The 12,443-nt window shown below is 58.0% G+C and overlaps 1 protein-coding gene across 3 annotated transcripts in view; it reads right to left on the minus strand.

The window, feature by feature from the left end:
- Positions 1–716: 716 nt before the first annotated feature.
- The window catches only part of ARID3A (AT-rich interaction domain 3A), a 33,333-nt gene continuing 21,606 nt past the window's right edge, over positions 717–12,443 (minus strand). For all 3 annotated transcript variants that reach the window (XM_059919007.1, XM_059919008.1, XM_059919006.1), the window contains exons 4-9: positions 9,488–9,560; positions 5,957–6,140; positions 5,346–5,593; positions 2,902–3,183; positions 1,844–1,942; positions 717–1,344 (exon numbers count right to left, since the gene is read on the minus strand). In XM_059919007.1, coding sequence (XP_059774990.1) covers positions 1,169–1,344; positions 1,844–1,942; positions 2,902–3,183; positions 5,346–5,593; positions 5,957–6,140; positions 9,488–9,560 — 1,062 coding nt within the window. In that variant the 3' untranslated portion in view covers positions 717–1,168. The remainder of the gene's footprint in view (positions 1,345–1,843; positions 1,943–2,901; positions 3,184–5,345; positions 5,594–5,956; positions 6,141–9,487; positions 9,561–12,443) is intronic.

The raw sequence follows: 12,443 nt of genomic DNA on the forward strand, positions 1-12,443 counted from the left end.
CCTGAGCCAAGGCCGGCTCACCCCTGTCCCCCCGGCATGGACAAGTCTCCAAAAGCAGCCCTTTCAGGCAAGGGAGTCCCCAGGCCGTATTCATCCCTGAGACAGGAGCCTGGGGCTGACAGGTGAACCCCCTCCCAGCACTTTCTCCTCTCGAGTTAAGACTTCGGGATTCCTGACTGAGGAGCCCCGCATGAAGTAAGAACAAGTACGGTGATGTCTACCATTCAACATTCCTGCTCCCCTTCCCCACGGACCCCCGGCATGCAGCCCCTACCCCAGCCCGGCCCACAGCACCTGAGTTCATCGGCTCTGCTGACTCTAGCCCAGGGATCCAGTGTCCTGGACCTGCCAGCTGCCCACTGCGCCACAGGAAATGCACAACCGAACCCAAGTCAGTCATGGGAAAAATAAAAAGGGTATTACTTTTTTCTTTTTTTTTTTTTTTTTTTTTTTTGCTTTTTCAAGTCCAGTTTCCCTGAATGAACACAAATATATAGATATATATATCCTTTTCCTAGGTTTGATTCCTCCCCCAAGAATAAAATAGAATATTTACAAAACAAAACCCCCGAAACCTCTTAAAAACCCTACAGACTTTGAAGTTCACTATTTCTTTAAAAAAAAAAAAAAAAGTTCCCGAAAGCAACAAGAAAAGAAATTCAACTGATCTTGGCTCAGGGGTTTCATTCAACGCAAGGAGCTGGGTGTGGTGAGTGTGTAATGAAGAGGGAAAAAAAAAAAAAAAGGGAAAAAAACAGATAAAAATGAAAAAACACAGTGCAGGGATGTATGAGGTAAACAGGATTGGCCTGTCCAAACTAGACACCAGCCCACGTGGGTCCACCAGGGCTGCAGGAAAGCCCTAGGAGACATCTGCCTCTCTTGTTTCTCATTTCCTTTGCTGCTCTCACAATTCGTCTCTCTGAATGTCCGAAACCTGAGTAATTCAAGTGTTCCTTGGTTTTCCCCTGTTTTATTAAATTTTCTTTATATATATATATATATATATATATGTATATATATATTTTCTTTTCTTTTTGGCGTTAGCTGTCGCTCCTTTGTGGATACCTCCCCTCCCCACCCGTAACTCCCGCCATCCCGGCCCCTGCTTGGCCCACCTGGACCCCCTGCCCCGTCTGGTGGGCTCCCAGGGTGAGGAGTGTAGCGGTTAAGGCAATGAGTTATTTGAGGTAGAAGATGCGGGGGGTGCAGACAACCCCGCTGGCCCCGCCTGGCTGCCCGCGCTGCTGCTGGTCCCGCTGTTTGCTCCCCGGCTGCTGCCACCTCCGCCTTTGCTGGGAGCCGAGGGTGGCGTGGGGGCCGGCGGCTGGGCGAACAGCACTCCTGGTGCAAGGACAGGAGACAAGTCGTGGAGAATTTAAAAGATCATGTGACAGGTGCGAGGGATTCCTGAGCGCTGACCCCCTGTAAAGAGCGTGCCCGCCCCACTACCCCCGGCTTCCAGGTCACCACCATCTCCTCAGCCTCCCCCCATGGCGGGGGGTGGGGGGGGGGTGAGGGGGGGGTCTTTACAGCAACCGAGCTGTTCTGTGTCAACATCGCCACCTGGTGGTCTATAGGAGCCATGGGTCTGATCACATTTTTTTTAGAAGGAACCTGGAAACATCGTTTGCTATAAGATATATAACACAGGATATGTATTTCTGAGCACTTACTCTGTGCTGAGCTCCGTGCTAAGTATAGGACACAGACTATCTTGCTTGAGTCTCATGAGGGAAGAGGTCTGGGCTCAAGAAGCCACACCCCCCGTGGGGGGGGGGGCAACCAGGACTCGGGAGAGAGAGATGTGGTCAAGGTGGGCATGGGGGCTGGGTGGTCCTACCTGTGTACATGATTCCATTAATCTCTACTGACATGCTAATACTGTTGCTGCCATTGGTGTTGGTCAGGTTCGCAGCCGAGTCCTGGCGGCTCTCGGAGCCTGCGGGAAGAAGAAAAACCACCCTTTGTAATCATAAACCCACCTATGCAATGATCTGGGTCACGTGGGTCACCCACCAGCCGTGAAGCTTCACGAAGCGCTGGACAGGATCTCTCAGCAGCGCACACAGTAGGTACTCAATAAATACTTATTGAATAAGAATGAATTTGTCTCAAGTTTGCTTTTTTCTTGATTACAAGTATTTTTTCTTTTTCTTTTTTATAAATTTTACTGGACTATAGTTGATTTACAGTGTGTTAGTTTCAGGTGTACAGCATGATTACAAGTCTTAAGCGGTGTCCCTACACCCAAATCATGTCATTCTTTTTTTTTTGGCTGTGCCACGTGGCTTGTGGGATCTTAGTTCCCCGACCAAGGATTGGACCCAGGCCCTTGGCAGTGAGAGTGCAGAGTCCTAACCACTGGACCGCCAGGGAAGTCCCCATGTCATTCTTTTTAATGACCACAAAGTATTCCAGACTTGATTCATGAATTCCCCTACTGATGGACACACTAGTGACGTCATGCAAATAACTGCAGTGAACATCCTTGAAAACCTGTGTTTCCTTGTTTCCCTACATTAGTTCTGCTCGAGATACCAAGCAGAATCACCCAGTCATGGGGCAAGCACATTTTCTATTTTTAAAAGAGATTGCCAAGTTGTCACCTATTTACGTTCCCACCAGCAGGACCGATGGGGCCCATTTCCGCACATCCTGACCAACGTTTGATATTATCAAACTCTGACAGGTGAAAAATGGTATCTCCTCGTTAACTTGCAGATCCCCAACTAGATGGAGTTGAACAGTTTTTCCTATGAGTTTACGAGTCACAGCTGCCCATTTCTTCTACTGGTTTGTTTGCCTTTCTATCTTATTGATCTGTAAGCACTCTTTACACATGGTGGCTACGAGGAATGCATGCAGGAAGCACAGAGGGTCTGAGCGCCAGGGTGGTACCTTGGCTGTTGATCCGGATGCTCATAGGCAGCTGGGCCGTCATGGCCAGAAAGTTCTGCTGTAGCGCTCGCTGCATGAGCCTCTGCTGTTCCTCTGCCACCAGGGCCATCTTCTTCTCAGGAGGCTCCCCAGACTCCAGCTTCTCCCGGAGCTGCTCCAGGGCGGCTGCCTGTGCCGCCACGGCCGCCTGGGCCGCTACTGCCTGGGCTGCCACCACAGGGTGACCCGCCAGGGAGACTGGCAGGCGGCCGGGGACCGTGATGGGGATGGCCGAGTCCTCCTCTGGACAGGAGAGAAGAGGGGTTGGTGGCCAGAATGGAACAGAGGTGGCCCACTCCCCACCTCCCATCCAAGGTAGGAATGTGCCCCCTTGAATACCTCCACCGATGGGGCGCTCACTTCCTTTCCAGGGAAGTGGACAGGTTTTTGAAAAGACATAAGTGCTGTAAGATCCTTTCTAGTATCAGGCTGACATCAGATACCAGCATAATGGTAATATAGGTCATGGTGACAATACTAGTTACAGTGACAGTATCATAGTAGTATTTAGCACTAGTGTTATAGAGAGACCACAATAGCACATATTACATATAATACTAGTTACGACAAGAGCTCACCACATGTCTTGTCTAAAGCACTTAACGTGAACCGTCTCAACAATCCCATAACCACCTAGTCACCCTTTTCTCCACTTTACCGCTGAGGAAACCAAAGCTCAGAGAGGATGGATAATTTTCCTGAGGCCACAGACCTGGAGAGAGGTTGAGCTGAAATGAAACCCATGCAGCCCAACTCCAGAACCAGCTCCTAACCATTCCCCTGTCCTGTGGTTGAAACAAACGTCCCCGTGGTTCCCACCCACTGGTCCCACTGTCTCCTCTTCTGACTCTCCCTCCCGTGTCTATCCCTGGTGGCCTGGGGCTGCCTCTCCAGGAGGGTCCCCACTCCAAACTTTGCAGTTGCCAGGCCCTCTGCCCTGGAGTCTCTGTAGCCCTTTCTGCTTGCCTCCCTCTCAGCTGAAAAGAGCCCCTGGGACCCATCAGAACCAGCTTTTCCTGGCCCCCTCAGTAGCTCCATTAGGTCCGAACCTCTCTCTTATCCGCTCCCGTCCTCCCTAGCTCCAGCACAGGACCTCGCATGCAGCAGATGCCTAATGACATTCATGGGTATCGCTGCAACTCCCCAAGGCTGGGGGGTAAACTGAGGCTCACAGAGGCCGGAGGGAGCTGACACTGGTGAGACCCCATTCACCTTAGATCTGACCAGCCCCAAATTTTCAGGGTGCTGTGAGGATCACCTCAGATCCCCGGGCCAAGCTTGGGAAGTAGGGAGTCACAGCTCATGTGGCAAATGAGAAACGGAACCTCGGACAGGTGCACCGACCTGCTTGAGGCTGGGCCACCACATGTGCTGTTGGTGCTTCTGTGTTAGCGAGGATTCAGAGACTTGCTGGAAGAGGGGACTGTGATCGGCTGGTGATGTCTGCCATGGATGGGGACTAGAGGTGGGGGGCTGCCAGCTACCTGCAACCCCAGGCCTGTTGCACGCTGGGCATTTTACACACTGAAGGCTCCCTAACACCCCCACAGAGAAGGCATAATTTCCCCCACTTTACGTGTAAGGAAAGCTGGGCTCAGAAAGGGACAGTGAGCTGCCCAGGGGCACCTAGCAATAGCTTCAGGGGTGGTTAAAGAGTCCATTTGATGACCCACACGACACGCTTGGTGTCTGGTGGGTCAGTGTGTTCAGGAGGATTCTAAAGCTCAAAGGGAAAAGAACACAGTGATCAGCTAGTAATGTCCGCCACGTGCAAGGGACTAGAGAGAATGACAGCGATGAAAAGCATCAGCCTTGGACTTCCCTGGTGGCACAGTGGTTAAGAATCTGCCTTCCAATGCAGGGGGCCCAGGTTTGATCCCTGGTCAGCGAACTAAAATCCCACATGCTGTGTGGCCAAAAAATAAATAAAAAATCAAAAAATCAAAAATAAATAAATAAATAAATAAATAAATAAATAAATAAAATAAAAACACCAGCCACAGGCAAGTGGACTGGGCCAATGCTACAGTAAGACAGTGATTAATTAGTAATGTCTGCCACGGGTATAGGATGGGAAAATTTTGCCTGATTTGCCATGTCTGCCTTGGCATAGAACTGGAGGAAAAAATTATTGATTGGTGATGTCTGCCAAGGGCACAGGTTCAGGGGAAATGAATTGATTAGTGATGTCTGCCTGCTACGGACCTGGGGCTGGAAAAATGGCAATTGATTAGTAATGTCTGCCACAGGCACAGCACAAGCAGGTTGGCCGCCCTCTTACACACCAACTTTGGGGTCTATCATCCCGGTTACCCAGGGAAGGGAAAAGGCGGCCCCCTCCCTGGGACACACTGCCAGGCTGAAGCTGAGTCAAGATCAGGCCCCAGGCCCCATGCAGCCCTCACCTTTCTTGATCTTGGGGGCTGGGGTGATGGAGCTGCCGTTGGTGCTGGCGGCCAGGCCCAGGGAGGACACAGGGAGCTTGGGCGAGGAGAGCATGCTGTGGGCCCCGCCTGGTGAGTAGGCGAAGAGGGAGCCCCCAAAGCTCTGGCGCCGGCCCTCCCTCCGGTTGCTGTCGATGGCCGCCTGGAGCTCATTGGGGTTGCTGAGGCCACGCTTCTCACACTCGTAGGGGTACAGGTACTTCATGTACCTGCGGGCAGGGGCAAGGGGACAGGATGGCACCTGGGATGTCTCTGGGGTCTGCATAAAGCCAAGCCCCGCTGCAGCACCAGCTCCCCATCCCCATCCCACAGCTCTGCCCGGAAGCACCCGGCAGCCCTCCAAGTCGTGGTCCTTGCCTGTGCTGTTCCCTCTGTCTCAATGCCTGTCCTGTGACATGTCCCCATCCCCGTCCCCACATCGACTACCTGCTATTCCTTCAACACTCAATTTGCATAGCCTCAGAGCCAGGACATTCCAGCCTCCACCCTGTGCTCTGGCCGCCCACCCCCCCCCCCCCCACTCCTCCCTGCCTTGGGTCCTTTCTGCCCAGACGCCGCGGGTGGGCACTCACTGGGTGCGCAGCGTGAAGGCGGCGCTGGTGATGGACGTGGGCAGGTTGAGGCCCTTGGTGATCTCCCGCCACAGCTTCTTGTTGATGACCTCCACCAGGCCGCCCTTCTCCGTTACCAGCACGTACAGCATGAACAGGTCGAGCACCTGCTTGGCCATGATGGGGATGCGGTTCACGGGCGTCCCTGCAGGGAGGGGGGGTGCTGTCACCTGGGGTGGTGCCCGACGCGTCGGTGAGAGCGGGTCCCCTCGGCATAGCTGAGCTGGGGCGGCTCACTCTCTTGGGGGCCGTCCCGGACGCTGTGAGGGGTGGAGCAGCCTCCCTGCCCCACCCACTGGATGCCAGGAGAGAAGCCCCCAGTGTGACAACCACAGCTGTCCCAGGCGTCACCCAGTGTCCCCTGGGGGCAGGGTCGCCCGGGTGAGACCCCTGCTTGCGAGAGCCCTGAGGAGGCAGCTCTGCCTCAGTCTCTCCATCAGTGATCTGGGCTCATGCTGCTCTCACCTGGGTGGGTGAGGGGGGAGCTGCAGGGTCAACCTGGGGGCCCAGCATGAGAAACACAGCCGTTGTTATTCCTCCTACAGACACGACAGCTGCCAAAACAACTCTGCTGTGTTGGGGGCTTTGCAGTGGGGGAGGGAGGGCTTGATTAATCCACTTTGCAGCTTAGACAGTGGGGAGGTGGGCCAGACCTGGGAGGGAGGCTGGGGGTGGCCCAGCCTCAGGAGGGGGCTCCTCCCTAAAGACAGCCCTGCTCCCATCTTACACCCACCCTGATGCTCCAAGCCCCTGCACACGCCATCTCCCTGTCACCCAGAAGCCCCAGCCGTGGGAGCCCTTAGGTCTCAGATCAGCCTGCCTGGCACCATCCTGGCTGAGGGCGGAGAAGCCCCCACTTAAACCTCTCTCCCTGGCAGTGAAAGTACGGGTTTACTGTCTGTGGCCCCCACCTGCTGTCCTGCTCACATGGGGTCCCCGGTGCCCAGCCTGGCATACAGCAGGTGCTCAATAAACAGTGAAGGTTGATGGCCCCCATCCCAGCCTTGGGGGCATGCTTGCCGCCCCTGCAGAGGTGGCAAAGGGAAGCTCCAGGATGGGCTCCTGCTCCCTGCCCCAGCCCTGGACAATGCCCTGTACCCAGGACCCTGCTTCCTGGTCCCCCCTCTACAAGCTGGACATCCCGGAACCACCTCCTGCCAACCTTGACCACTGCCGGGCCCTTCCCGGGTTGCAAAATCCCCAACGAATGAAGACCTCCTGGAGTGGGTGGAGGAAGATGGGCCTCAGACCCCCACGCTACCCGCTTCATTTTCCAGCCCAGGAAGGAGAGAGAAAAGCAACGCCAGGTGTCAGCAGCACACCCAGCCCCAGAGATGCGCCCACAGCGCCCACCCGGCCCACCCAGGACGCTGGTTTAGGCTCTGCATTGGGAAAAAGAAGGAATCACACCAAAGCTCCTCCTGGGACCCTGCGCCCTGGCTCGGCAGCCAGGCGGCGGATGTTTATAGAAGGAGCGGGGCTGGGAGAGCACAGAGAGGCATTGATGGAGGCAGGCGGGGGTGGGGGGGGGGCGATAAGGAAGGGCGGAGAGGTCATCAAGGAAACTGCAGGAGGGTGGGGTGCAGGCAGGACCCCTCCTCCATGTCCAGCCCCCAGAGAATTCTGAGAGATATCCAGTTGGAGGTTTTTACTTTGTGATGTGGGTGAAAGACTACTTTATTATGGGATGCAGGACATGGTATCCAGATTCTCAGCCCCAAAGCCCCCGACTCCAATTATAGAGGGGAGGGTTCAAGAGGAAGGTAGGGAAGAGAGGGCCTTGGAGCTGGGTTTTGAGGGTTGCATAGGAGTTTGTTGCTTCCTGTCCTCCAGGAGCACCTGGCTTGGTGAGGGAGACAGGGCTGGACACAGACCCTTGAAGCCCTGTGTGGCCAGGAGCTGGGGTCCCCAGAGGACCCCAGCCTCACCGCTCTGGGGCAGCTCACCATACTTTCTCTGTGCCTCCAGGACACCAGGAGCCCAATCTGGGGCAAAATGGGTGGGCTCCGGGCCTGGGAGCTTGGAGCCCCATGGTGCGGGGGGCGGGTAGTGGGGGGCTCAGGTAGGTGTGGACAGGATGATAAAGGGTGGGTCGATCTCTCTGACCACATGGGGGGGTGGGGGGGGGGGGCGAGGGGGGGCAGCAGGCCTGGCTGGGTCTGGATTCCTCCACCCCTGGCACAGGAGGGGTTAACGTGGAGGCCGCAGCCCCCTCCCCTCTCATCTCCTTCCCTTCCGGCCTGGGCCTGGTTGGGTCTGTGTTTACAGAAGCTGCTGGCAGGGAGGGGCAGCCAGGGGCCCTGGACAAAGAAGCCGCCTGGCTGGCCCCTGCCACAGTCATAGCCCATGCGGCTCCCCTGCCCGCCCCACCCACCCCCGCCAGCCCCGCCCCGGCCCCACCCCTTCCTGCCTCTGTGGCTCAGAGGCCCTCTCCCCTCTCCAGGCCTCAGTTTCCTTCCCTGAACAGTGGGGGTCGTGATAACCCTGATGAGGGGGTGTGGGGGGAGGAGGTATCAAGGAAATGAGCCCCACGCGCAGTGGGTGCTCCTGGGACCCCTGGCTGGCTGGCAGCTCTGAGCTGAGGGAGGGCCCTGGGGACCCTCTGGGTGCCCTCCTCCCCCATCCTCGCTGGGCCTGGCTCACCCTGAATGCCCCCGACGTCCCCCAGTGTCTGGGCCGTCCGTTTCCCCACCTGGACACCCACCCAGACCAGTCCCTGCTCCCCAGGCCTGGCCTCCGTCCCTGGTCGTCTCGCTGTTCTCAAGGCCGCGTCTGGCATCCACCTCACCCCAGACCCCAGGGCGTAGGGGAATACAGGTGGCTTGGGCCTGGTACACTGTTGGCGCATAATAACTGTGGACCTGGCACGCAGCGCATCTGGGGCACTGCCACATGGGGGGGAATGTTGGTGGCCCACCTTACAGATGGGGGAACTGAGGCCCCAGGTGGGAGCAGGGAGGGGCCTGGACCCAAACCTCCCCCCAGTGGCGGCAGGAAGGCCAGGCTCTAGCCTGTGGGGAGCTTCTGTCCTGCCACCCAGCGCCCGCCCGCCTGCCTGACTGGGGAATCCAGCCCTGCTCCCCAAACAGGGGAAGCCCCGCTGCGGGCGATCCGGAGAGCCAGGACTCCACTGCGCCCGGGTCTCAGCAGCAAGGGAGGAAGCCTGGACTGTCAGTTCTGGGTTGGGGCCCTGAGACCCCCCCCACCCAAGGACTTACCCCTCAGACTCTCACAGCTGTGTCTCCCCTAATCAGACCCTCAGGGCTGGGCTGTGTCTCCTGTCAGATACCCATGGCAGGATGGTGCCACTTCTCTCAGACCTCCCCCGCCACCATGGCAGGGCTGTGTCTCCCCCCTCAGGCATCTCTTGGATGCCTCCGGCCACAGAGAACTCACTCACAGCCTCGCTGACACACCTGCCCCGGGCAGTGGCCAGCAGGGCCCCCCGTCCTGCGTGCTCACATCCGGGACTTCCCGGCGGGCAGGCCTCACCTCGCTTCTGCATGAAGCTGAACAAGTCATCCAGGAACTCCTTCCTCTTGGGGTCCCCGTCCAGTTCGTAGAGCTGCGACGGCAGGGAGGGGATGGATTAGTTGGTGCCAGAGCTTGGGTGCGGGTGCCACATCCACATGGCACGGAGGGCCAACCGAGGGGTCCCGGCCCCAGACCCCCGGCCCCCCACAGTCCAAACATCTCCTGAGGCCTGCCCCCGCCACTGTCAGACAAGGACCCTAAGATACCTGTCCTGGGGCGGCTGTAACAGCTGACCGCACACTTGGCTTAAACCACACAGATTTATCCTCTCCCGGCTCTGGAGGCCAGCCGTCTGAGATCAAGGTGTGGCAGGGCTGTGCTCCCTCCAGAGGCTGGGGCGGGGGGCGGCTGCGGGGGGATCCTTCCCGCCTCTTCCAGCTCCTGGGGCTCCAGGTGTCCTGGGCCTGTGGCTGCATCACCCCGGCCTCGGCCTCTGTCTTCACGTGGCTTCTCCCTGTGTCTCTGTGTCCAAATCCCCCTTTTCTTATGGGGCATCACTCACTGGCTTTAGGGCTACCTCATCTCCACCCGTAACTAATCACATATGCAAAGACCTGATTCCCAAATCATGTCCCGTTCACAGGTACCTGGAGCTCAGACTTGAACATGTAATTTTTGGGGGCACAATTTATCCCACCTAGACCATCGCCACCACGAGGATGGTGGACGTCCGGCACGGTCCACCGAGTCACACGCATGTGCTCCTGAGAGGCGGCCCATTTTGTAGCTGAGGCACAGAGGCAGGCCTGAGCCTGGAGTCAGGATTCTCGGGGACTCTCAGCACAGGCTCTGTCCTGCGCACCTGCTGCCTGGGTTCACCAGTCACCAGGGCGGGGAGAGGGCCTCGGTCTGGGCTATCAGCGGGGCAGGGGGTCCCCAGACTCAACCCTCAGCTCCCAGGTGCTGGCAGGCAGGGGAAGCCAGCAGAGATAATTAGAGAGCAAAGTTGGGAGGGGGATTTGCCTGGGGTGGGCAGTGCAGATAGCAGGCTTCAAATTAAGCTTTGGGGAATGCAGTCCCCATGGCCACCTGGACAGAGAGCAAGTGGGACTGTGTGGGGCCTTGAAACCACCAATTAGCCCCAGCTGGGATAATCCGTCATCAGGGCCCAGGAACACACTGATGCCCAGCTCCTGCGGTATGGGACATCCCCGGGCCTGGGGAGGCAGGGTCCTCGGGTTGGCTACCCCTCAGCCACCTCGCCCCTCTCTGGGCCTCAGTTTCCTCATCTGTGTAATGGAGAGAAAGTGGGGCCCGCAGGGTACAGGCCGGGGGGGCCAGGAGCCCAGACCTGGGTGGTCGAGGCCGGGCCTTTGTCTCCACCCTGCCAGAGCCAGCTGGCCAGCTGCATTCCTGCACTGATTTATGGTGGCCAGGGAGGCCCCGTTTTTCCCCCTGCCTGAGGGGTGTGGGGCCTGCAGGTGGACCTTCCCATGGGCATGCACCCGCCTGGGCCGCCTCCACCGCCCCTGCCCCATCCCCATTCCCCCTGTCCGCACAGCCCCCAGCACTGTGTGCGCCCCTCGCCCCCCTCTCCCCTCAGTCCCTTCATCAGATCCCCATGGTTCACAACCTGGTCCAGTCTCCTGTCTGTCTGCCCGGCTGGAACGTCGGGGATTTTGTCTGTTCTGTTTTCAGTGTCTAAAATGGGGCTGAGCACACAGCAGTTGCTTAATAGATGCTCGTTAAGTGAACCCTGATTTTCTCGGCCGCAACGTGGCCCAGGCTGGGCAGAGAAGACCAGAGAGACTTGTGGGGAATTGCCCTCAAATTCCCATCCACCCGGAACCTCAGGATGGGACCTGATCTGGAAATAGGGTCTCTGCAAATGACATTAGTTACGATGAGGTCCCAGAGTAGGGTGACTGGTGTCCTTATGAGAGGAGGAGAGACACAGAGACACACGGGGAGATAGAGGCAGAGACTGGGGTGACGCCTGGAGCCCCCAGAAGCCGGAAGAGGCAAGAAGGACCGTCCCCTGGAGCCTGAGCAAGGCCCAGCCATCCCCTGACCCCAGACGTCAGTCCTCCAGAACTGAGAGTAAATCCCTGTTGTTCTAAGCTGCCCAGTTTGTGGTCATTTGTTATGGCCGCTCCAGGAAGCTCACAGGGGACCACCGAACCTCAAGCCCTTCCTGACGAGGGGGCGACATCTCCTTCCTTGAGATCCCGACCCTGGTGGAGGGGGGTCCACCCGGCATGAACCCCTTCCTGGGCCCAGCTCCCGCAAGAGATCCCAGTGCCCCTCCTGCCTCAGTTTCCCCATCTTTCAGAGACAGTGGGTGATAAACACAATAGCTTCACCCTGAGCTCCTGGAACCATCAGGACCTCCATATTCCAGGTGGGGAAACTGAGGCTCAGGGCAGAGAACAGCTGCCGGGCAGAGGCGGGCCGGCTTGGTAGGGGGCCCGTTAACTCCCAGGCCAAACGGTGGGCGGGCCGCCGTGGCACGGCCAGACCCCCGAGGGGCCAGGGCATTGTGCGAGGCCATAAAGGGGGTGGGCAGGCTGCCGACAGAGAAGGAAGCTTTAATGGCTGTTGCTGTGGGCAGCCGACAACAAAGACGGGCAGTAAAGGCCGCCCCAGCTTTATGGGGCTCTGGGCCCAAGTTCCGCACCCCTGCAGGGTGTGTCCTGCCCTGGCCAGCCGGCTAGGGCTGCCCACCAGGCCTCAGGGATGGGGGAGCTGGGGGCGGTGTCCAGGCCCCCTGTGGTGGTGTCCGGGGGGGGCCCCCCTCGTGAGGCCCTGGGCCCGGCTGCCTGTCCTCACAAGGCTCTCAAGCCACACAGCTGGGCCACAACACATCCTGAGCCACGCCCAGGCCTCGGGCCCACCTGGGCCCTCTGGCTGAAACCCTGTCCCTTTCTGGACGGACCAGGAGGCACTGTCACACCCGGAGCTGCAAACCCAGGCT

This window comes from Balaenoptera ricei, chromosome 3 (genome assembly GCF_028023285.1).
Source record: "Balaenoptera ricei isolate mBalRic1 chromosome 3, mBalRic1.hap2, whole genome shotgun sequence".
Lineage (NCBI taxonomy): Eukaryota > Metazoa > Chordata > Mammalia > Artiodactyla > Balaenopteridae > Balaenoptera > Balaenoptera ricei.